Source organism: Oncorhynchus clarkii, chromosome 19, assembly GCF_045791955.1.
Source record: "Oncorhynchus clarkii lewisi isolate Uvic-CL-2024 chromosome 19, UVic_Ocla_1.0, whole genome shotgun sequence".
Classification (NCBI taxonomy): domain Eukaryota; kingdom Metazoa; phylum Chordata; class Actinopteri; order Salmoniformes; family Salmonidae; genus Oncorhynchus; species Oncorhynchus clarkii.
This window is the reverse complement of record NC_092165.1, coordinates 57,408,777-57,435,723: the sequence shown is the minus strand read 5'-3', so window position 1 is coordinate 57,435,723 and position 26,947 is coordinate 57,408,777. Positions and strand designations below refer to the sequence as shown.

Here is a 26,947-nt window from a genome sequence, read left to right as displayed (position 1 = left end):
TACTGCCTGCTTATATTATGATACTGGCTGGTTATGTTATGATACTGGCTGGTTATGATCCTGGCTGGTTATGTTATGATACTGGCTGGTTATGTTATGATACTGGCTGGTTATGTATTGATACTGGCTGGTCAGGTTATGATACTGGCTGGTTATGATACCGGCTGGTTATGTTATGATACTGGCTGGTTATGTTATGATACTGGCTGGTTATGTAATGATACTGGCTGGTTATGGTACTGGCTGGTTATGATACTGGCTGGTTATGTTATGATACTGGCAGATCAGGTTATGATACTGGCTGGTTATGATACTGGCTGATCATGCTATGATACTGGCTGATCATGTTATGATGCTGGCTGATCATGTTATGATGCTGGCTGATCAGGTTATGATGCTGGCTGGTCATGTTAAGATACTGGCTGGTTATGTTACGATACTGGCTGGTGATTTTAAGATACTGGTTGGTGGTGATACTGGCTGGTTATGTTATGATACTGGCTGGTTATCTATTGATACTGGCTGGTCATGTTATGATACTAGCTGGTTATGTTATGATACTGGCTGGTTATGTTATGATACTGGCTGGTTATTTTATGATACTGGCGGATCATGTTATGATGCTGGCTGATCATGTTATGATGCTGGCTGATCATGTTAGGATACTGGCTGATCGTGTTATGATGCTGGCTGATCATGTTATGATACTGGCTGGTCATGTTATGATGCTGGCTGATCATGTTATGAAACTGGCTGATCATGTTATGATACTGGCTGATCATGTTATGATGCTGGCTGATCATGTTAGGATACTGGCTGATCATGTTATGATGCTGGCTGATCATGTTATGAAACTGGCTGGTTATGTCATGATACTGGTTGGTTATGTTATGACACTGGCTGATCATGTTATGATGCTGGCTGATCATGTTATGATGCTGGCTGATCATGTTAGGATACTGGCTGATCATGTTATGATGCTGGCTGATCATGTTATGATGCTGGCTGATCATGTTACAACACTGGCTGATCGTGTTATGATGCTGGCTAATCATGTTAGGATACTGGCTGATCATGTTATGATGCTGGCTGATCATGTTATGATGCTGGCTGATCATGTTACAACACTGGCTGATCGTGTTATGATACTGGCTGATCAATTTCCTGGCTGGTTATGATGCTGGCTGGTTATGATGCTGGCTGGTTATGATGCTGGCTGGTTATGATCCTGGCTGGTTATGTTATGATACTTGCTGGTTATGTTATGATACTGCCTGGTTATATTATGATACTGGCTGGTTATGATACTGGCTGGTTATGATACTCGCTAGTTATGATACTGGCTGGTCATGTTATGATGCTGGCTGGTCAGGTTATGATACTGGCTAGTTATGTTATGAAACTGGCTGATCATGTTATGAAACTGGCTGGTTGTGATACTGGCTGGTTATGTTATGATACTGGCTGGTTATGATACTGGCTGGTTATGTTATGATACTGGCTGGTTATGTTATGATGCTGGCTGGTTATGTTAGGATACTGGCTGGTTATGTTATGATACTGGCTGGTTATGTTATGATACTGGCTGGTTATGATACTGGCTGGTTATGATACTGGCTGGTTATGATACTGGCTGGTTATGTTATGATACTGGCTGGTTATGTTATGATACTGGCTGGTTATGATACTGGCTGGTTATGTTATGATACTGGCTGGTTATGATACTGGCTGGTTATGATACTGGCTGGTTATGATACTGGCTGGTTATGTTATGATACTGGCTGGTTATGTTATGATACTGGCTGGTTATGATGCTGGCTGGTTATGATGCTGGCTGGTTATGTTGTGTGACAGTTTCACACCTATCCTATTATATTGAGGAAGGAATAAGGACATTGTACAATATAGTTTTTTTTACAACTGAAATATTGATTTGTGGATGGATGAACCCAACACATGAGTGACTGTACTGCTGATGAACATGAACAGTCCACCACATAGTGTAGCTTCTGGGTTTATAGGTCAAGATATTATTCCTGATGATATTCCGCACAAAAAGTGATGATTTTACTTGTATGGACAGTTTCTGTTGCTTGGTGAGACATACTGCAAACAGGGCTTTCCTGTGACGACGTTAGCTAAGAGCCAGTGGTGGTGAGAGTCAGGCAGGCTCAGGTTGTCATGTCAGAAAGAGACTGCATTTAGTAGAGGTCTGAACACAGGAGGAACACACACACACACGCACACACACGCTTACACACGCTTACACACACACACACACACACACACACACACACACACACACACACACACACACACACACACACACACACACACACACACACACACACACACACACACACACACACACTCACTCCACTGCTATTTCCACTCTCCCTTCCACAGATGGGAACATTAGTAGGAAAGGAGGTGATGACCTGCTGTCACCAGTCTTATTATGTTCACACTATCCGGCTCTCACAGCCAGATGAGCCAGTGTGAGATGGAATAGAGCTTCAGTCTGAGGCTCTGACAGTGTGCTGCCCAGACCGCTGATTACCCCTTCATGAACCTTGACCCTCATTACTCTGGCTCTCTCTCAGCCCATCAGACAGACTAAAACCATTTTGGTTCCTGTTTTAATTTGTGTCCTCAGATCTCCACTAGACACATTGGGGTTGACCTAGCCTAGGCTAGGGTTGGCCAAATAATTGACTATTAGGCAATTTGTGTGACACACCCCAGTAACACCGGAACACTTGGTGAAAAACCTTTACACAAAGACAGACGTTTTGGCTGCGATCCATTTAGAGCATATTGGGTGCCCTCAGATCTCTCCAAACGGGACAAATTGAGGTTGACTCCAATGTTTGACTAAGGCTAGGGGGACTTAGTTTTGGGACGCACCCTAGTAAAAACACATTGGGATCATCAGCCTCCAGGCAGATGGTAGGTACATCATAGAGAAAGGGATTAATCCTCTCGGACAGCCATCTACCTTTGATTGTGGCTTTAATCCTGGCCCACTGGCAGACTGGCAGGCCCTGTCTAATACTGCTCCAAAGCTGTGGGGGTAGGCAGGGTGTGTGAGGGGTTGGGGTGGGGGGACAGGGCGTGGGGCAGGATGAGGGGACAGGGCGGGGGGGCGGTGGGGATGGGGTGAGGGGGAGTAGATCCCTCCTCCAGGTGCCACCCGCGGGATAACCCTGCCTCACTTCCCCTCACCCAACCATTGTATTACCTCACCCTCTCCTTCCCTAATCTAGAACTGCCCTCATAAAGACTTGGGGAGCTACAATAGAATATACACTCTAATCTGACTGGATTCTAATTTAGCCACAGTAATGCTTTCCTCAGACAATATTGTGATTTTCAGTTGAGGACATCTAAAGGAAATACGCACCACTTTGTTTTATACATCGGCATATGTCTACATTCGTGTTCGTTGTTGTGTGTGTGTAAATTTGTATGACATACCACTATGCCAGGAGAAAAACAGATCAATATGAACTTGAACAGACAGATAAACATCTTTCAAAAGGGCCATCATTCACATTGTGATGCAGAAGGAAAAACATGGCCGAGTGAAGGCAACAACGTTTGTGATACAGACAGATCCAGTAGTGTCTCCAACATCCTTGATATACAAACTCTACACAGGGGAGCCTTGTTCGCTCCTGTAGGTTGCCAAAAAATAGAATTCTTAAGAGGGGCTTCATCCTGTTGTGTAGTAGACTAGCTAGGTGGAACAGAACAGAGTGCACAGTGCAATCCCTTGAGGGGAAATAGAAGAGAACGCTCCACCAGCAGTATCCACCAGAGATACCTAGCCCCGGTCTGTTCTAGGGTCAGTAGAAAAGCCCCTAACAAATCGCTAACGTGCTCCGAGACAAAGCAGTCCAGGTTGAAACAGATCTGAAATCTGTCTCTTCTTGCATCCATGTTTTTGGCCCTGTTTCCTATCATCAGTCAGAACAGTGCGAGGAGTGTTTGAGAAGTAAATATAGGTCACAGTCATCTTTATGTATATATTTTTCTTTCCATCCCACGCCAGGTGCATGAATAATTGAAAGAGGTTTTCCCCCGTGACGGCTGCAGTCAGGAGCCCCAGGTTAAAATGTAGAGACAGTTTTTCTCCTTCCCTCCCTCCCTCCCTCTCTCTCCTCCTTCCCTCCCTCCCTTTCCCTCCTTCTCATCCTCCCCTATCTCTTCTTTGACGGCTGCAGAAAATCCCCAGTCAAAATGAGGCAGTTTCCATCCCCCCTCCCTCCCTCCCTCGCTTCTTTCTCTCCACCTCTACATCTTCTTTGATGAATACACTGTCTGCTTTTAAAAGACAGAGAAGGCTGATAATAACAATGCTGATTGTATTCAACCACCTTCTTGTTTAGCTTCTTGGGAAAATGGAGTGGGAAGATGTGACTTCACATTGTTTTGTGACTTTGTGATCCAAATCCCTCTCTGACCCAGTCTGCCTCCAGAGCCAAATATTGTGGAACGTTGCAGATAGGAATGTCACAAATAGACCGGATGTGATTCCTTGTTCCGCTTGTCATCTATTTCTATCTACCCGTTGAACTCTGACCGGTAGACCGGGACACTCTTCTACAATAGAAGTCCCTATTCTTTGCTAGTCTCAGCGATTCTCCATCTCTTCTCTGTGTTACACTTCCATCTGTTTCTGGTCTTTTTCTCCTGAATGGACGGATCCCTCACTTCTCTTGGATTCTTCTCTTCTCTTGGATTCTTCTCTTCTCTTGGATCCCTCTCTTCTCTTGGATCCCTCTCTTCTCTTGGATTCTTCTCTTCTCTTGGATTCCTCTCTTCTCTTGGATTCCTCTCTTCTCTTGGATCCCTCTCTTCTCTTGGATTCTTCTCTTCTCTTGGATCCCTCTCTTCTCTTGGATCCCTCTCTTCTCTTGGATTCTTCTCTTCTCTTGGATCCCTCTCTTCTCTTGGATCCCTCTCTTCGCTTGGATTATTTTCTTCTCTTGGATTCCTCTCGTCTCTTGGATCCATCTCTTCTCTTGGATCCCTCTCTTCGCTTGGATTCTTTTCTTCCTATGGATTCCTCTCTTCGCTTGGATTCTTCTCTTCGCTTGGATTCTTCTCTTTGCTTGGATTCTTCTCTTTGAAACCGAGAAAGAGCTTTACTCTATATTTATTAATATCCATTCAGTTTCTCTCGTATCATTGACTCTTTTGGGATTATTATTCTGACAGGAAGGTTTCTAACAGCAGGCTAGAAGAGCTGAAAAATAACACAGCAACTCACTTACTATATCTCATTTCCTTCTACTAGCTGCCACCTAGCTTCTTCCTTGTTTCCCTTTATTCCCTTCCTTTCTGGTGATCATAGGCTGTCTCACTCTCCTTTCTCTTTCTCCTCTCTCTCTCACTCTCCTTTCTCTCTCTCCCTCTCTCTCACTCACTCTCTCACCTTACTCTCTCACTCTCTCCCTCCCTCCCTCTCCTTTCTCTCTCTCTCTCACTCTCCTTTCTCTCTCTCTCTCTCTCTCTGTCTCTCTCTCTCTCTCCTTTCTCTCTCTCTCTCTCTCTCTCTCTCTCTCCCTTCTCTCTCTCTCCTTTCTCTCTCTCTCTCTCGCTCTCTCTCTCTCTTGCTCTCTATCTCTCGCTCACTCTCTCTCGCTCACTCTCTGTGTCCTCTCTAGGCAAGAGGGAGGATCTGTGTTTTGAAAGAGGCCCAACCCCCTCTGCTCTCACTCGTCCACAGTCAGTGAAAGGCCGGGCCGGGGAACTCTGTCCAAGGCATTATCCAAACACTCACACGCACAAACACACACTCTCTCTCTCTCTCTCTCTCTCACACACACACACACACACACTCTCTCTCTCTCGCTCTCACACACACACACACACACACACACAGTTTCTCGCTCTCGCGCTCTCTCACACACACACACACACACACACACACACACACACACACACACACACACACACACACACACACACACACACACACACACACACACACACACACAGTCTCTGCTGCCAGAGCTCCACTTACAGCTCAAGCCTCTCAAATCTGTTTTTCTTGTTGAGATCAGCACACGGTTTAACGCCACACAGCTGCAACTGGAGAGAGGAGAAGAGGAGAGAGGAGAAGAGGAGAAGAGGAGCAAGAACCTGTGTTTTGAACTTCTCCCGGACGTTCACCCTCTAATCTTTTGGAGTTTGTCCTCAGGACCATTCAAAGAAAAGGAGGGTCTGAGTTCACGTGACATAATCATAGTGAATGGGCTGCCATGTTAACTGACACGGGTAGCCTGACCCGGGAAAACTGGATGTTGAATAGAGGAAGAGCCTCGGTGGTAGAAAGCAACCGAAAGTAACGGGAGGAGAGAGAGGGAACAAGAGAGGAGGGAGTGGAGGAGCACGGTGGAAGTCCAGAATGGAGGACGGGTTCTCCAGCTACAGCAGCCTCTATGACACCTCTTCGCTGCTGCAGTTCTGTAACGGTAAACTAACCTCCTTCTGTTCAACAATCTGTCTGTGTGTTTAACATGAGATGTCACCACTGCCTGTTTAAACTTAACCCCGAAGAGGCAGCCCCTGCCGGCAGGGCTGTTATTGCAGCCGTGAGGCTATTAATAGAGCTCCAACTTCACTTTAGGCTTCGACGAAAGAGAGTGTTTATCCTTGGTGCTGAGAAGAAGATGTCTTGTGTGGAAGACATAGATGGGATTGTAGGCTATAACATAGACCAAATTCAGACATAGCTTGGAACAATATTACAATTTAGAGTTTAACCATGCAGAGACGTAAAAAAAAATATATATATCATTCAAAACCTTCTGAGGAAATGTTTCTGCCAAGAATCTGGGTCGAAGGATTGTCAACACCCTCTGCAAAAATGTCAACCGACAGGGATAAAAAGCTAAACATATGGATGAGGAAAAGGATAAGGGATATAAACAAATGTCTGATCTTACACCGCTGGTTTCCATTTCAGTTTGGTCTGTGGCTCTTGTGTTCTTATAAAGCATTGTGATGTGCTGATTGTCATCAGCTCGTATACTGGACAGTTCAAGTGTGATGATGGCTGGAGACAGGAAGTGGAATTGGGGTTGCAGGTTATTAGTAGAGTGTGTGAAGGTGCATGACACATCACTTTGTCACAACCAATCAATCTCTCTTATCAACACAGCCTGACATCTGCCCAGATACAGGAGACACTGTCTGACATACTTACTTAGAGCTCTGCTGAGCCAAAGGGAGTAGATTGCCTCTAGACGCTGGTCTTGTTTTAATTTTGCATTTCGCCCACTAATGGCTAAGGTTAGGATTTGGTTGGGAAACTGATCCTAGATCTGAACCCTGGAGCAAAATAATCAGAATACTCAAACCTCATCTAAGGATGTGGTTGGTTAATGAGTTATAGAAGGTTGACATTATAGAACTGAATTACCATTGTTGGGAAATTATACTGATAGTGTGCTGTGTGGTGTGCAGGACTTGATCATGCCAAAGAGTAACTCAGGCATGCTGGGTAACCTGAAAAACAGGTGTCAAGCTGGATCAACAGAAGTAAAGCTTCCTCCTCCGAAGATGACGTTGACCTTTTACACTGTTAATAATGATCCTGTAATCTGACTGAAAGGAGAAAAGTTACTGCAATGTGACATACTGTTTACTTGCTGTTACTAATGGGTGTTTAATAATTAACACACATACAGAAGTATTGGGTCAAATAAGTACAAGAGTCAAGTCAAAATCATCTATAACGGTGTTGTCAAACACAAAAAATATTGACTAAAGTATCTGGGTTTTGAATGATCTCAAGTCTACCAATTGGCACAGAACCACACCCTAGTCTGACGTGGTTGTCATTTTCTAATTTTGTAGTGGGTCATGACACTGCTGTGTAAGTGAAAAGCTTGCGTGCTCTTCAAAACACTGCCTTACGCAGTTGGTAATTACTTCAGAAAGTCCTGTTCCCTCTTACAAGCCAGAAGACCAAACATGCCAAGCTGTTGTGAATCTGTTGCCAGGGATTTTCCAATGTTCTCTCACTGAGACTGTCATACTGACTGGGGGGCTTGGTTCATATCAGGCGAGAGGGCCTCATTGTTCCAACTACACACTCATTGGGTAAGTGTGTAGTCTGGAGGCTCTGAGATCACCTAATGGTGCGCTGGCCAGCTGTGGAACTGCCTGTAAAAGTGATGTCATTTTGTTCTTGAACGCTTCATGTGTTAGTGATCAGCCAACCAGAATAATGGCAGGGGGACTGGGTCAGCGACTCGGCAAACTACAAAAGTACGCTTTTGTCCTGAGGAGATGGGCTGCTAAGGGAAATTAGCCCCATTAGTAGTGCAGTAGTCCAATTATCAGGGAACTGTATTTCTAGAAGACGATCTACAGTATTGAATGTATCAAATCAAATCAAATGTATCCTCCACACCTCAGGAATGCCTTTAATGAAGATGGATTAAAGATGTTTTGTTGTTGTTGTTGTTGTTGCTGTTACTATCCCTTGGTGTCTGACTTAATACTGACAGTGGATGAGCTGGTCGTATTCACTTAGTGGTGTTATGAATGATCAGCCAATAGAAAACAAACTGGTAAATCCAGAGAATTCGCTGTCTTTCCCTGGCAACAAGATGGACGTTCCTTCAGATTTCACCAGACATCCTTGTCACTGCCCTACATCCCATCTCCTCTAGGGCCTGCAGTGCTGGCACTACCCACATCGTCACCAATGTCGCCAAGAGATCTGTACTTGGCACACCAACAGAGCGGCACAGTTCCCTCCCCCCTTTTGGTTTATGTAAAGCCATTAATGCAAGCACATGCAACGGGATTAGGGTTAGCAACAAACCAACAAAAACAGATAGACAGAAGGTAGAGGGCAGGTCGGGTTGAAGAAACCTGTTTGGGCTGTTAAGGCACCAACAGGATGTCCTAATTTAACCGCCCTTATTTTCCTCCTCTGCGGAGATGAGTTCACGGCTAATGTTCTGCGATGTCGCTTCTGTTGTACAATACGAAGCCATAAACTGCTCTGCTCCTCAGGTCTGTGGAGTGTCTTGTCTGAAGCTGTAGACTTGTGTTGCTGCTGAGTGGCTGTAGCTGCCCTCACTGTTGCCAGTTCAGAAATGATACTACCTATGTAATGGCAACCGTCTGATCGGCATGTGATGTATGAATCATCTGCTTTTATAAAACAATGTACGCTACCTAGCAGTGCTAATTTTGGCGCTCTTTAAAAAAAATGTAGTCTAGTCTTAGTAGTTTTGACAAAAATATTAAGTCTTAGTCACATTTTTGTCTTTTGAATAAGGATTTGATCTAGTCATTTTCAAAATGACGAAAGCAGTGGGCCATTTTAGTCAACTAAATGCCCTTTCATTTGAGAGAGAGAGAAGCAGTGGAGCAAAAGTATTGGCAAAGTGGTATGGGATGTACCTCCATCACTATGGGATGCACCTCCATCACTATGGTGCACCTCCATCACTATGGGATGCACCTCCATCACTATGGGATGCACCTCTGTCACCATGGGATGCACCTCCATCACTATGGGATGCACCTCCATCACTATGGGATGTACCTCCATCACTATGGTGCACCTCCATCACTATGGTGCACCTCCCTCACTATGGTGCACCTCCATCACTATGGGATGCACCTCCATCACTATGGGATGTACCTCCATCACTATGGGATGCACCTCCATCATTATGGGATGCACCTCCATCACTATGGGATGTACCTCCATCACTATGGGATGCACCTCCATCACTATGGGATGCACCTCCATCGCTATGGTGCACCTCCCTCACTATGGTGCACCTCCATCACTATGGTGCACCTCCATCACTATGGGATGCACCTCCATCACTATGGGATGCACCTCCATCATTATGGGATGCACCTCCATCACTATGGGATGCACCTCCATCACTATGGGATGTACCTCCATCACTATGGGATGCACCTCCATCACTATGGGATGCACCTCCATCACTATGGGATGCACCTCCATCACTATGTGATGCACCTCCATCACTATGGGATGTACCTCCATCACTATGGGATGCACCTCCATCACTATGGGATGCACCTCCATCACTATGTGATGCACCTCCATCACTATGGGATGCACCTCTATCACTATGGGATGCACCTCCATCACTATGGGATGCACCTCCATCACTATGGGATGCACCTCCATCACTATGGGATGCACCTCCATCACTATGGGATGCACCTCCTTCACGATGGGATGCACCTCCATCACTATGGTGCACCTCCATCACTATGGGATGCACCTCCATCACTATGGGATGTACCTCCATCACTATGGGATGCACCTCCGTCACTATGGGATGCACCTCCGTCACTATGGGATGCACCTCCGTCACTATGGGATGCACCTCTGTCACTATGGGATGCACCTCTGTCACTATGGGATGCACCTCCATCACTATGGGATGCACCTCCGTCACTATGGGATGCACCTCCGTCACTATGGGATGCACCTCCGCCACTATGGGATGCACCTCCGTCACTAGGGGATGCACCTCCGTCACTATGGGATGCACCTCCATCATTAACATTGTTATCACCGTTCCCCAGACACTGATGTCCAGAAGTAGAACTGGGGCTAAAGACTTTGAACGGGAGCTAATAACTGTTTCGCCCGGTGACGTCTAGTGACTCCTAGTCACTAAATCTCGAGTCCCAAGTCCCCTTGTGCTCGATGGCCGAGTCTCCGATGGTTGAGTCATGAGTTCCTATGGCTGGTCCAAGTCCCAGTGCTCGAAACCTGGTCCAAGTGTTCAAGTCTGAGTCATTAAATCAGAATAAAGTTATTTACCCAGTCAGATATAGTGTAGTGGAAATAAATAGTTTACTATCCTTTTTCCTTTCGTTCTGTTGCCACCAAATGTTTGCATATAGGCTACTGTTAATGTTACCATGGCTACGTTCAGTTGAAATACATTCTCAAATGTTGCAAATGGAAATTTCCTGAATAGAGCTGACGTTATTCCTTATTCGTCATGTCAGAGAGGCATGTTTCTTCTATCTGAACGTTCCAAAACATTGCGTCCTGCTGAACGCGTCCCCAGGTTGTTAGCTATAGCTAGCTAATGAGGTAACATGACAGAACAAGGTGTAGCCTGAACCAATGTTTAACGGTTCGGTCCCCAAGTAGCCTAGTTTTAGATCGGCCCGCGATATGCTTCCTGAATGTAAAATTGCACGATAGAAAGAAGAAAAAAAGTAGCAATGGTATTATAGGTCATATCTTTTGAACCGTAAGGGCTAGAATTAAGCCGAGGAAAAGAAGGAGACTTGGCTACATTGGTTACAGAATCTGTCTATGAAATGCAGTGGAGAAAGTGGGAGGGTTGAGTGACACTACAATTTAAAAAGACAGCCTACTTTTCCATGCTTGGGGAGAGAAAAACAGAGCTAGACTAATCGTTTTATTATTAAACTTAATGCTGCTATTGTTAATAATTTCGTAAAGCGGCTTGTGTTTCTTAACCAGGCAAAGAGTAGCTAACTAGAAGGCTGGTGGTGACTGGTTAGCTACAGAGAAGCAAGAGAGTCGCCTGCACCGATGTGTATAATTAGAGGCGGAGCCAGAGCGAAGCCTGTCTGCCCACACTCATTGCTTTGTCCCCCGCAGCTCACCAGCTGATGTAGGCTGTGTGTGACGGGTGTGGCATATCCTTCCCACTGCCTGTTAACAGAACAGCCCTGCTCGTCTGTGCTGCTAATATTAATGGTGCTTATCACTGAAAACCTCTGAATCTTTCCAAAAACCCTTGTCCAGTCCACTTCGTAGCCAGATTTTAGTCACAGTTTTAGTCAACATAAATGAAAAATCTATTTTGTTTAGTTACAGTTCATTTCTGGGTTTGTTTAGTCAGATATAGTTGTGTCAATTGCCCCAGAAAAATATGTTTTTGACGACAATTTTGGTCATTGTATTTGATGATGAAATTAACACAGCTACCTGTACCTTTATCCACGGTGTGATGATAATAGTCTCACTGAAAGGGCTTGGTTCATGGTAGTATGAAGCAGCACCGTGAATACATGTAGGGACTGGAAGGAAAAGTGAGATGTTTTCTGATTCAATCCATCAGATCTTTGCCTGCGTTATTGAAATGTAATAACAGTATAATTCATCAATGTGTAAGTGTCCAGTAAAACAGATACATTGGACAAGTTAACAGCTGTTTCATCAACCGTTGGGCAAGTCATTTCATGTTGTGTATCATACAGTACACACAGAGAGAGCATGGCCATGAGTTTCCTTTCGTCGTAGCATTCTGCCTTTTCTTCCATCGACCCACGATGACCCTTATTCACTATGGAACACAGTGTTATCAACCCACGACGACCCTTATTAACTATGGAACACAGTGTCATCAACCCATGACGACCCTTATTCACTATGGAACACAGTGTCATCAACCCACGACTACCCTTATTCACTATGGAACACAGTGTCATCAACACACGACGACCCTTATTCACTATGGAACACAGTGTCATCAACCCACGACGACCCTTATTCACTATGGACCACAGTGTCATCAACCTACGACGACCCTTATTCACTATGGAACACAGTGTCATCAACCCACGACGACCCTTATTCACTATGGAACACAGTGTCATCAACCCACGACGACCCTTATTCACTATGGAACACAGTGTCATCAACCCACGACGACCCTTATTCACTATGGAACACAGTGTCATCAACCCACGACGACCCTTATTCACTATGGAACACAGTGTCATCAACCTACGACGACCCTTATTAATTATGGAACACAGTGTCATCAACCTACGACGACCCTTATTCACTATGGAACACAGTGTCATCAACCCACTGCGACCCTTATTAACTATGGAACACACTGTCATCAACCCACGACGACCCTTATTCACTATGGAACACAGTGTCATCAACCCACGACGACCCTTATTCACTATGGAACACAGTGTCATCAACCCACGACGACCCTTATTCACTATGGACCACAGTGTTATCAACCTACGACGACCCTTATTAACTATGGAACACAGTGTCATCAACCCACGACGACCCTTATTCACTATGGAACACAGTGTCATCAACCCACGGCGACCCTTATTAACTATTGAACACACTGTCATCAACCCACGATGACCCTTATTCACTATGGAACACAGTGTCATCAACCCACGGCGACCCTTATTAACTATGGAACACACTGTCATCAACCCACGACGACCCTTATTCACTATGGAACACAGTGTCATCAACCCACGACGACCCTTATTCACTATGGAACACAGTGTCATCAACCCACGACGACCCTTATTCACTATGGACCACAGTGTTATCAACCTACGACGACCCTTATTAACTATGGAACACAGTGTCATCAACCCACGACGACCCTTATTCACTATGGAACACAGTGTCATCAACCCACGGCGACCCTTATTAACTATTGAACACACTGTCATCAACCCACGATGACCCTTATTCACTATGGAACACAGTGTCATCAACCCACGGCGACCCTTATTAACTATGGAACACACTGTCATCAACCCACGATGACGCTTATTCACTATGGAACACAGTGTCATCAACCCACGACAACCCTTATTCACTATGGAACACAGTGTCATCAACCCACGATGACCCTTATTCACTATGGAACACAGTGTCATCAACCCACGATGACCCTTATTCACTATGGAACACACTGTCATCAACCCACGATGACCCTTATTCACTATGGAACACACTGTCATCAACCCACGATGACCCTTATTCACTATGGAACACAGTATCATCAACCCACAACGACCCTTATTAACTATGGAACACAGTGTCATCAACCCACGGGGTGGAGCGGTAGGGTAGCCTAGTGGTTAGAGCGTTGGACTAGTAACCGGAAGGTTGCAAGCTCAAACCCCCGAGCTGACAAGGTACAAATCTGTCGTTCTACCCCTGAACAGGCAGTTAACCCACTGTTCCTAGGCCATCATTGAAAATTAGAATTTGTTCTTAACTGACTTGCCTTGTTAAATAAAGGTAAAAAAATATATATTTTAAACTATGGAACACACAGAGAACAGTGTCAGGCATGGGCTAAATATACAGTTGAAGTCGAAAGTTTACATACACTTAGGTTGGAGTGATTAAAACCTGTTTTTCAACCACTCCACAAATTTCTTGTTAACAAACTATAGTTTTGGCAAGTCGGTTAGGACATCTACTTTGTGCATGACACAAGTCATTTTTCCAACAATTGTTTACAGACAGATTATTCCACTTATAATTCACTGTATCACAATTCCAGTGGGTCAGAAGTTTACACACACTAATTTGACTGTGCCGTTAAACTTTAAAAATTCCAGAAAATGATGTCATGGTTTTAGAAGCTTCAGATAGGCTAATTGACATAATTTGAGTCAATTGGAGGTGTACCTGTGGATGTATTACAAGGTCTACCTTCAAACTCTGTGCCTCTTTGCTTGACATCATGGAAAAATCAAAATAAATCACCCAAGACCTCAGAAATTAAATTGTAGACCTCCACAAGTCTGGTTCATCCTTGGGAGCAATTTCCAAATGCCTAAAGGTACCACATTCATCTGTACAAACAATAGTACGCAAGTATAAACACCATGGGACCACGCAGCCGTCATTCCGCTCAGGAAGGAGATGCGTTCTGTCACCTAGAGATGAATGTACTTTGGTGCGAAACGTGCAATTCAATCCCAGGACCACAGCAAAGGACCTTGTGAAGATGCTGGAGGAAACAGGTACAGAAGTATCTATATCCACAGTAAAACGAGTCCTATATCGACATAACCTGAAAGGCCGCTCAGCAAGGAAGAAGCCACTGCTCCTAAACCGTCATAAAAAAGCCAGACTACAGTTTGCAACTGCACATGGGGACAAAGATTGTACTTTTTGGAGAAATGTCCTCTGGTCTGATAAAACAAAAATATAATTATTTGGCCATAATGACCATCATTATGTTTGGAGAAAAAAGGGGGAGGCTTGCAAGCCGAAGAACACCATCCCAACCGTGAAGCACGGGGGTGGCAGCATCATGTTGTGGGGGTGCTTTGCTGCAGGAGGGGCTGGTGCGATTCACAAAATAGATGGCATCATGAGGCAGGAAAAGTATGTGGTTATATCGAAGCAACATCTCAAGACATCAGTCAGGAAGTTAAAGCTTGGTCGCAAATGGGTCTTCCAAATGGACGGATGACCCCAAGCATACTTCCAAAGTTGTGGCAAAATGGCTTAAGGACAACAAAGTCAAGGTATTGGAGTGGCCATCACAAAGCCCTGACCTCAATCCCATAGAATATTTGTGTGCCGAACTGAAAAAGCATGTGTGAGTAAGCAGGCCTACAAACCTGACTCAGTTCTGTCAGGAGGAATGGGCCAAAATTCACCCAACTTATTGTGGGAAGCTTGTGGAAGGCTACCCGAAACGTTTGATCCAAGTAAAAAAATTTAAAGGCAATGCTACCAAATACTAATTGAGTGTATGTAAACTTCTGACCCTCTGGGAATGTGATGAAAGAAATCAAATCTGAAATACATTTCTGATCCTAACTGACCTAAGACAGGGATGTTTTTACAAGGATTACATGTCAGGAATTGTGAAAAAAAAGAGTTGAAATGTATTTGGCTAAGGTGTATGTAAACTTCCGACTTCATCTGTACGTCTGAAATACATAGTGTAAATAATGCTGCCACATTTTTTCCTCCTAATGTTCCCTTCTGTGGAAGGGAGAGTGGAAATAGCAGTGGAGTGAGTGAGTGAGTGTGTGTGTGTGTGTGGGGGGGGGGGGAGTATTAGCCTCTAGCACAGAGAATGTGTAAGTTACAGACAGATAACGAGGTCATGAAACACATGCAGGGGTAGACAACTCCTCCACACAAGCATTCCCTGAGCTGCATTTCATGCGTATGAATATCAGTGGAAGAACGTGATAGAAATGCTATTTTCTATTGGATGTGTAGCCCCACCTCTCGCACCAACATTTCCACACATCCAATAGAAAATAGCATTTCTATCGCGTTCTTCCACTGATATTCATACGCATGAAATGCAGCTCAGAGAATGCTTGTGTGGAGGAGTTGTCTACCCCTGCATTTGCAGTTCAGTACAGGGAGCAGGAGGGCTCATACTTCATCAAACCTCCAGAAGCAGGATTTTGGGGTAGAAGCTCTTTAGTGCTCTGGTTAACCTCGAGGAGGTATCTCCTCTTTCCTCATCAGGCACCAACAGAAAGACCAAGGACAAGGGATCATAAACTGACAGTGACTACCTGGACTAGAAAACTGTTTTAAAACCTTTTCTTTTCATGTAATAATGAACACAACCCTGATGTTAAAAGTATTCAGCACAAGTCTACGGGAAACAAAGGTGTGTTTATAACTAAAGCTGGAACTAACAGGATTATTCCAATCTGATATTTGGATTTAATATGCAAATAGTTAGACCAGTGAGTAACTGTTATGGTTGTGTTTCACTGAAACTATTATGACCGGTGGATGAATGAAATTAGTATGATCGGTGAGCACAATTATTTAATTCTCATGTAATTCTCTGTATTTGTGTACTACCCCACACCAAGGCCAGGGCCCCATCACATGTCCTGGCTTCACCTTCTAAATCAAAGCCATATTTTCATTGCCCGGTTCTAATCTTAACAGATATATTTAACCTTATGCTGGTGAGAGTATCTCCCAGAGCTGAGTGGTCTGATTGGTTGAGTGCTGTTATTATTATTTAACCCTAAACCTTAACTAAATCTTGTAATAAATAATGTGGAAATTGAGCAAGTTTAGATAACTAAACCGCTTGGAGTAACACTAGATTGTAAACTGTCATGGTCAAAGCATATTGATGCAGTGGTAGCTAAGATGGGGAGAAGTCTGTCTATAATAAAGCGATGCTCTGCCTTCTTAACAGCACTATCAACAAGGCAGGTCCTACAGGCCCTAGTTTCTACCTTCTTAACAGCACTATCAACAAGGCAGGTCCTACAGGCCCTAGTTTCTACCTTCTTAACAGCACTATCAACAAGGCAGGTCCTACAGGCCCTAGTTTCTACCTTCTTAACAACTCTATCAACAAGGCAGGTCCTACAGGCCCTAGTTTCTACCTTCTTAACAGCACTATCAACAAGGCAGGTCCTACAGGCCCTAGTTTCTACCTTCTTAACAACTCTATCAACAAGGCAGGTCCTACATGCCCTAGTTTCTACCTTCTTAACAGCACTATCAACAAGGCAGGTCCTACAGGCCCTAGTTTCTACCTTCTTAACAACACTATCAACAAGGCAGGTCCTACAGGCCCTAGTTTCTACCTTCTTAACAACACTATCAACAAGGCAGGTCCTACAGGCCCTAGTTTCTACCTTCTTAACAACACTATCAACAAGGCAGGTCCTACAGGCCCTAGTTTCTACCTTCTTAACAACACAATCAACAAGGCAGGTCATACAGGCCCTAGTTTTGTCGCACCTTGACTACTGTTCAGTCGTGGGGTCAGGTGCCACAAAAAAAGGACGTATAATTGCAATTGGCTCAGAACAGGACAGCACTTGGTTCTTGGATGTAGACAGAGAGCTAATTATATTAATAATATGCATGTCAATGTCTCCTGGCTGAAAGTTTTATTCATGTTGAATTCACCAAGCTGTCTGTCTAAACTACTAGCACACAGCTCGGACACCCATGCATACCCCACAAGACATGCCACAAGAGGTCTCTTCACAGTCCCCAAGTCCAGAACAGACTATGGGAGGCAAACAGTACTACATAGAGCCATGACAACATGGAATTCTTTCCACATCAAGTAACTGACACAAGCAGTAAAATTAGATTTTAAAAAACAGATAAAAAAAAAAACACCTTATGGAACAGCGGGGCCCGTTAAGCAACAGAAACATTGGCACATACACACACACACACACACACACACACACACACACACACACACACACACACACACACACACACACACACACACACACACACACACACACACACACACACACTTTGGCAGCAGCTAATGGGGATCCATAAAAAATACAAATAGAAATTACAAGGAGAAAGGGGAAATAAACCCAGTTTAGTAGATGGATGGCTATGAGATGTGATTCCCCTTAGCTTGTGGTTGTATACAGAGAAATATATCTAGAAAACATTCAATATCCCATCTAAGGGAATAAAGAGAATGAGATCAATAAAATTCATTGTCACCTATTTTTTTACCCCCCTCTTTTCCTCCCCAATTTCATGATTACAAACTTGTCTCATCACTACAAATCCCCAACGGGGTTGGGAGAGGCGAAGGTCAAGTCATGCGTCCTCCGAAACATGACCCTTCAAACCACGCTTCTTACAGTTTTTCTCAATTGCTCAAACACAATTTCTGAAACCTTGCTCCAAAACGTTAAACACAAAACCTCATCTTCAAGCACTATTTACATAAACTCTGACTCCTCTTGCAAAATTAAACATTCGCCTCAAAACAGTTTTACCTGTGTTCAAAATCATACACTGCTCTCAAATCATAAACAAAGTGATCAAAATGATATACACTCTCAAGCAGTCAGTAAACAATACACCGAAAAATAGAAAACACATTGTTCAAAACATACAATTCTCAGGGAGAAGTACATTTTTTATCTAAAAATTTTTTCATATCTTTCCGCCATTGTCTTTTTCATGAACGAAAACATGTTCTATGTGCCATGTTCTATGTGCCATGTTCTATGTGCCATGTTCTATGTGCCATGTTCTATGTGCCATGTTCTAACATGTTCATAGTAGCTCAAAATTGATCAGAAATTACTACTCTGCTTTGCTCTTTGCAATTTTGTTTTTTGTTCTTCCTCCTCCTTGACCCCTATTTTTACAGTACTGTACCCTGCATCTCACAAACTTGTCCTTTGTCTCTGTGATACTGTAATTCTTGTTCTTTGTTGATATGAACCTGCAACCAGTCAAAATCTATTGAGCAGTCAGTGCTAAATAAATGGAAAGCACAATTGTCACGTTCTGACCATAGTTCTGTTATTTTATTATTTGTTTTAGTATGGTCAGGGCGTGAGTTGGGGTGGGGAGTCTATGTTTGTTTTTCTGTGTTGGTTTTTGAGTTCGGCCTAGTATGGTTCTCAATCAGAGGCAGCTGACAATTGTTGTCCCTGATTGAGAATCATACTTAGGTAGCCTGGGTTTCAGTTTGGGTTGTGGGTGTTTGTCTTCCGTGTCAGTGTTTGTCGCCACACGGGACTGTTTCGTTAATTTCACCTTTATTGGTTTGTATTTCGTAGTGTTCAATTTATGTTTTAAAATAAACATTATGGACACTTACCACGCTGCGTTTTGTTCCTCCGATCCTTCTCACTTCTCCTCCTCAGAAGAGGAGGACGAGATCCCTTACAACAATGTTCAGGGCCATACAATTTGTCCATTGTACAGTATACAGCCTACAATGCACTGTGCTACAGTATACAATACTAAAAGGGACAAAAATCAAAGGAGTAAACATGTGATCAATGTGCTTCTTCTTGTCTTTGGGCTGGGTCAGGCCAGAGCACTTCGTCGACATCACAAGCAATATTGTCCCTCCTGAGTGTCACGAATATTACCGAAGGTGGCTCCCCTTCCTGTTCGGGTGGCGCTCGGCGGTCGTCGTAGCCGGTCTACTAGCTGCCACTGAAGGTGGCTCCCCTTCCTGTTCGGGTGGCGCTCGGCGGTCGTCGTCGCCGGTCTACTAGCTGCCACTGAAGGTGGCTCCCCTTCCTGTTCGGGTGGCGCTCGGCGGTCGTCGTCGCCGGTCTACTAGCTGCCACTGAAGGTGGCTACCCTTCCTGTTCGGGTGGCGCTCGGCGGTTGTCGTCGCCGGTCTACTAGCTACCACTGAAGGTGGCTCCTCTTCCTGTTCGGGTGGCGCTCGGCGGTCGTCGTCGCCGGTCTATTAGCTGCCACTGAAGGTGACTCCCCTTCCTGTTCGGGTGGCGCTCGGCGGTCGTCGTCGCCGGTCTACTAGCTGAAACTGAAGGTGGTTCCCCTTCCTGTTCGGGTGGCGCTCGGCGGTCGTCGTCGCCGGTCTACTAGCTGCCACTGAAGGTGGCTCCCCTTCCTGTTCGGGTGGCGCTCGGCGGTTGTCGTCGCCGGTCTACTAGCTACCACTGAAGGTGGCTCCTCTTCCTGTTCGGGTGGCGCTCGGCGGTCGTCGTCGCCGGTCTATTAGCTGCCACTGAAGGTGGCTCCCCTTCCTGTTCGGGTGGCGCTCGGCGGTCGTCATCGCTGGTCTACTAGCTGCCACTGAAGGTGGCTCCCCTTCCTGTTCGGGTGGCGCTCGGCGGTCGTCGTCGCCGGTCTACTAGCTGCCACCGAAGGTGACTCCCCTTCCTGTTCGGGTGGCGCTCGGCGGTCGTCGTCGCTGGTCTACTAGCTGCCACCGAAGGTGGCTCCCCTTCCTGTTCGGGTGGCGCTCGGTGGTCGTCGTCGCCGGTCTACTAGCTGCCACTGAAGGTGACTCCCCTTCCTGTTCGGGTGGCGCTCGGCGGTCGTCGTCGCCGGTCTACTAGCTGCCACTGATCCCTTTTTCCTTTTCGTTTGTTTCTGTCTAATTGTTTTCACCTGTTCCTAGTTGGGGTTTTGGGATGGGTGTTATTTAAGTTTGTTTAGCCCGCTGGTGTTTGTGCGGGCTTGTTGTTATTGTACGTTAGTGGTGTATTGTTGATTTTGGGTTTTCGCTGTCCGGTGTTTGTAACAGTGGTTTTGGGTTGTTGTTTGCGCCTGTGTTTTTGGGCTTCGCCCTATTTTGTACCTGTTCCTGTTACAGAGGACATTAAAGCATTTTTCCCGTTTATCTTCTGCTCTCTGCGTCTGACTCCACACCCATCACTCTCCCGGCGTTACACTGAGGCAACGTGGGAAGAAGCCTCTTGTGTGCCATATCCAGCCCTGACATGATTACTCACCTATATCACCACAGGCTAAATCCATGGCTTGCAGCAGATTTACTCTGGTGTAGGGTTGTCTATCATACACTTTCCATCTCCAAGAGGAGAAAAACTCCTCAATCGGGTTCAGGAAAGGTGAGTATGGAGGGAGGTACAAGTTCATAAACTGCCCATTGATGTTAAACCATTCCCTTACCTGAGCAGCTCGGTGGAAACTGACATTGTCCCACACTATCACATAGGTGGGAATGAGATTCTCATTTAGCTCTTGACCTTGCTGCTCTTGAACCTGCTGCTCAAATAAAATATATTTTAGATTGGCAATAAATCTTAGAAGGTGCTGGGTGTTATATGGCCAGAGTGTAACATGGTGATGTAGAACACCATGGTTGCTGATAGCAGCACAGATTGTGACATTGCCACCTCGTTGACCAGGGACTTCAACAATGGCCCGCTGTCCAATCATGTTTCGGCCTCTCCTTCTCCTCTTTGTTAGATTGAAGCCTGCTTCATCGACAAAGATGAACTCATGGGGTCTGTCCAAGGATTCCAAGTCAAATATTGTCTGTGTAGAAATACAATATACTGTATGTAGGATTTTGTAAGTCGTACAGAGACAGTGCTATACTGTAGAGAACAATTAGGCTTCTGATTCACATACATTGTATGTACTGAAGAGTAATGTTATTCACATAGTATGTGTTAGTACTGTAGACAATCTGGATTACAGTAAATGTTTCTGAATGTACACTTACTTGCACATACTGAGCTCGCAGTTCTTTCACCCCTGGTGAGTTGCACTCAAAAGGTACTCTGTATACTTGTTTCATTCTCATCCTGTTACGATGGAGGACACGGTCAATTGTGGAAATGCTCACACTGTCGATTACCTGGAAGTGTGTGTTGTCTTGTATCACTCGTTCCTGGATTTCTCTGAGTCGTATTGCATTATCTTGAAGGACCATGCCACCTATAACGGCCTCCCGAGTGAATACAGCTGTCCTTCCACCTGCATGTGGCAGCCTTGCAATTCTATAAAAAGTAGTAGTGCAGTTACAAAACATATTCATGCAGTACAATACATACAGTGATTAACTTTACAAATGTCTATTGAAACAGCTGCATATAGTGTAGTACAGTAAATTTGTCATTACAAAAATACAGTAGTATACTGTACCAGTTCTCTTCTCTGAATGTCCTTACTATGGTGAACACAGAACATCGGCTCAAATTGGGTTGCACTCTGAGTCCTGCTTCCCTCATTGTCAGTCCATGGACAAGAACATGGTCTATAACTTGCTCAAATTTCATCAGATATTTCCACTCTTTGTCTTCCTCTTCGTCCTCCTCTTCCTCTTTCTTGCCCTCCTCCTTCTCTTCCTCCTCGTCGCCCACCTCGCATACGCACTCGTCCTCGTCCTCTCACATTGTTTCTTCTATCCATTCTCAGGCTTTCTCCTTCCCACCTTCAACAACCTGTTTGCTCTCTGAACTGGTTTATATTGGTTGTGTCGCATCATTTGAAACAGGTTAAATCCATTTTGAGTGGTTGTGTTCAATCAATGACATATGTTCTCTATTTGTATTTGATTGTTGCCACTTGTGTTTACTAGTATGGATGACATGTGCATTAGAGTGCAGAATGTGTTTTGAGATTGAGAATGTGTTTAGAGTTTTGCTGAAAAGTCTAAGTGAGATCTGCAAATTGTGTTTTACCATGTGAAATGGTTTAAGGTATTGACAACAGACTGCATAATTAGCTAAATGAGTCCAGGCAACTGAGAACTTTGTTCAGCCGATGGGTTTTAGTGTTTTAGCAATTGAGAAAAACTGTAACACCCGCTCCCTTAACCCGGAAGCCAGCCGCACCAACGTGTAGGGGAAAACACTGTTCAACTGATGACCGAGGTCAGCCTGCAGGCACCTGGCCCGCCACAAGGAGTCGCTAGAGAGTGATGAGGCAAGTAAAGCCCCCCGCCCCCCCGGACGACGCTGGGCCAATTGTGCGCCGCCCTAAGGGACTCCTGGTCACGGCTGGTGACACAGCCTGGAATTGAACCAGGATCTGAAGTGATGCCGCAACACTGCAATGCTGCAACGCCCAATGAAATTAATTTTCAAAAGCATTCAAGTAGCTTTTGGCGGATCAGTCTTTCCCCTAAAATACTAGTTCAGTTTTACTATCTCAGTTTTACTTAGCTTTTATGCTGTTCTTGTTCCCCTATAAGGATAGTTTTGTCAACAAGGTTGCATTTCTGTGCCATTCTTCTAAGCCAACTGCTTGACATATGATCAGGCCCATGCACCGTATCTGGCCTGGAATGTCCAAGCACTGTCCAGTGTTTCTCTTCTCATTTGGTTTCCACACCATGTAAATCCCAACTCTTACAACAACACTGTCTGAATAAGCCCAATGTTCCCTGCCATTTGTCATTTGTACACAAAGCCTTTGTTTGTGGGAGAAAAGGTTGGCCAATCGGCCAACTGAAAAGAGCGTGTCAAAGGAGAGAGTAGAGCAAACCATGAGATGTAGTGCTAGAGGCGTCACTACAGACCCTGGTTCGATTCCAGGCTGTATCACAACCGGCCGTGATTGGGAGTTCCATAGGGCGCCGCACAATTGGCCCGAGCGTCGTTAGGGTTTGGCCGGGGGTAGACTGTCGTTGTAAATAAGAGTTTGTTCTTAACTGACTTGCCTTGTTAAATAAAGGTTAAATAAGCTGTTTGTGTGTGTGTGTGTGTGTGTGTCTTTAATTGCCATCAGGCCTCTGCTGTACCCTCCTCCCATATAGACTGGTGATGAGTCAGCAGAAAAAGGCTGCCTCGTTTTCTATGCAGCGTTCTATCTGTTTTTGTGTTTTTTTTTGTTGCTGTGTTCTATGAGGGAGTGAGTAACTTACCATAAGCTGGAGCCTGGGCGTGGCTTGGAGTGGGTGCTAGGGGATGCAGCGATGATGAATGTAGAGAGGGGGGAGGGAGTTCTTCATCTGGCTAGAGACAGGATCCCAATATCGTGCATTGTTACCGTCCCTGTGCGGCCATTGCAACACATGGTATTAGCTGTAGCTTTTCTTTGTTAGTGTCTAGATCTGAGCCCTGTTTAATTGGTTGGCATACAGATTAGTTTGTTTGCTTGTTGGCTTTTACACCAGTCTGATAAAGGTCTCTTCTCAGATGAGGCCAGATCGCTTTTACACACAGTGCCTATAAAACATGCATTTCCTGTTGAAATCTATCCCCACAACCCAACCCCCCCTTTGAGATCAGTATACCCCTCCTTAATCCTCTGCCTGCATTGTGACTGTTTGCTCTTTGACAGAAGTTCTGGAGAGGATTGCTATGGTCTCCTCTGTGTTCCTCCTCTGGACTTGTGCCACTGAGCCTGGTGGGGAATGGTGGGTTGGGAGGGGTGTGTGTGTGTGTGTGTGTGTGTGTGTGTGTGTGTGTGTGTGTGTGTGTGTGTGTGTGTGTGTGTGTGTGTGTGTGTGTGTGTGTGTGTGTGTGTGTGTGTGTGTGTGTGTGTGTGTGTGTGTGTGTGTGTGTGTGTGTGCGTGCGTGCGTGCGTGCGTGCGTGCGTGTGTGGACGTGTGGGGAAAAGGAGGCTGCTGTGGTGGGTTCTGCCTCAGATCGCACTGCCAGACTGACAGAACTCTGAGATCGGATGGTTAAACTATAGCCTACAGTAAAGGGCGGCAGGTAGCTTAGTGGTTAGAACACCTTCCAGTAACTGAAAGGTTAATAGATCAAATCCCCGAGCTGACAAGGTAAAAATATGTAATTCTGCTCCTGAACAAGTCAGTTAACCCACCGTTCCTAAGCTGTCATTGTAAATAAGAATATCTTCTTAACTGACTTGCCTAGTTAAATAAAATATTGAGAACAGCAGTCAGTCCACCCATCTCCCCAGTGTTTGCCTCTCTCCAGGGACCTTGTACAGACAGAGCAGAGGGGGTTTGACAGAATGGGTTGAGAAGGGGACAACCTATTGTGCTCCTAGCGCTGTCTTAATATATATGCACATGCACTTTGCATGCTAATGATGTTTCCTGGCTTTGGCCTTTCGGCTACAAACGGCAGGTGCTAAAATTTCCATGCCTGTCAGCCTCTCTCGGTTTTCAGGTATCCGTTAGTGCTGAGCGATTAACCGAAATGTCGGTTTTAAAAAAAACTACTAATTGACAGACAGTTAGATTATTTTAAATCCATTCGTTTTATTTGAATGACCATAATCCAATGTTCTTTCGCGCCTGCTACGTAGCTGAAAGAAGACCGGTCTGTGTTTCTTTCGCGCCTGCTACGTAGCTGAAAGAAGACCGGTCTGTGTTTCTTTCGCGCCTGCTACGTAGCTGAAAGAAGACCGGTCTGTGTTTCTTTCGCGCCTGCTACGTAGCTGAAAGAAGACCGGTCTGTGTTTCTTTCGCGCCTGCTACGTAGCTGAAAGAAGACCGGTCTGTGTTTCTTTCGCGCCTGCTACGTAGCTGAAAGAAGACCGGTCTGTGTTTCTTTCGCGCCTGCTACGTAGCTGAAAGAAGACCGGTCTGTGTTTCTTTCGCGCCTGCTACGTAGCTGAAAGAAGACCGGTCTGTGTTTCTTTCGCGCCTGCTACGTAGCTGAAAGAAGAACGGTCTGTGTTTCTTTCGCGCCTACTACGTAGCTGAAAGAAGAACGAGTGATCAAGAGGAGATACATAGAGAGAGGTTTCTTCACCAGGTATCTCTACCTGAAAATACATTATCCAAGTGATCGATAGTTGGTATTCAACAGTCATAAAAGTACTGTATGCCTTATTTACTTTGAAGAACTAATAAAATAGTGATTTTGTCAGACAGCGTAGTCAGCAGCTCTGTAGAGATCAGATGATGACTTGGAATGAAATAATAAAGTTATCGAATAAAACAAATGTAATATGCACAATAACTGAAATATTTTATTAAAGGAAAGTAATGTGAGTAAATTATGGTGAATAAGTGATCAGCAGTAATGGGCAGTCACTACCATCATGGGGCTTCTGTTAATAGTTTTATTCTGTGTTGATACAGCATTCAACCCACATAATGCATAGTGCATTTAATGTATAAAAAAATCTTCTAAATCGAAATCGTGATCATTTTTTATGATCGAACTGAAACCGAACCGACCTCAAAAAGCACTAATCGCTCAGCACTAGTATCACTTCAACCAGACCTCGTAAACACCACAAAATGCTTCACTTATCTCTTTCATCTCCCCAGATTCACCAAAGTCTATCACTGACGGTGACCTAGCCTTGATTTTCAAGGCTTCCTCACGTTTGTTTTGGGAGTATGGTAACGCGTGACTATGTCAGACCGACCGGCCCCTAATGAAACCCTAAGCCAGCAGGGTGTAAAACGGGGGGAGGGCGTGTGGGCTAGTGCTGTTACATGTTGACCGCTGTTTGACCTGAGGAAGGATGTGGCTGATGTCAGGAAGATTCTTCGGTATTCCTCCAAGGACATGCAGTGGTGTCCCAGGGGGGCAGTTGGGCCCCTGGATTAACTAGAATCTCTTCCTCTGGTCCTCCTTTCTTTCCTTCTGTCCTCTTTTACACAGGTCATCGAAAAATGTGAGCGGTCCCTCTCTGATCCACCCCGTACTATTTATAGGACCTAAGCGCCGTCTGTTCAAACAAGGGCGTTCGTTAGCCCCAATGGACAAACTGTAATCTGTCCAGCTCATTGGCTAATACACCTCTGTCAAATGGACAAACTGTAATCTGTCCAGCTCATTGGCTAATACACCTCTGTCAAATGGACAAACTGTCATCTGTCCAGCTCGAGAATCTGTGAATCCAATCGAGAATCTGTGGAAAGAACTGAAAACTGCTGTTCACAAATGCTCTCCATCCAAACTCACTGAGCTCGAGCTGTTTTGCAAGGAGGAATGGGAAAAAATGTCAGTCTCTCGATGTGCAAAACTGATAGAG

At 44.9% G+C, this 26,947-nt stretch overlaps 1 protein-coding gene across 13 annotated transcripts in view; it reads left to right on the top strand.

Moving 5' to 3' along the window:
- Window positions 1-26,947, top strand: part of LOC139375415 (EMAP like 1) — an 80,307-nt gene that overhangs the window by 12,044 nt on the left and 41,316 nt on the right. For 5 of the 13 annotated variants that reach the window (XR_011627792.1, XR_011627791.1, XM_071117184.1 and 2 more), the window contains exon 1: window positions 5,767-6,482. The exons of 6 other annotated variants lie outside the window; for them this stretch is intronic. Coding sequence is in view for 4 of the 7 variants with exons in the window: in XM_071117184.1 (XP_070973285.1) it covers window positions 6,416-6,482 (67 nt within the window). In the remaining 3 variants the exon portion in view is untranslated. Of the gene's footprint in view, window positions 1-5,766; window positions 6,483-26,947 lie in introns of those variants that run through there. 2 more of the 13 variants (XR_011627790.1, XM_071117179.1) reach the window with 1 other exon arrangement.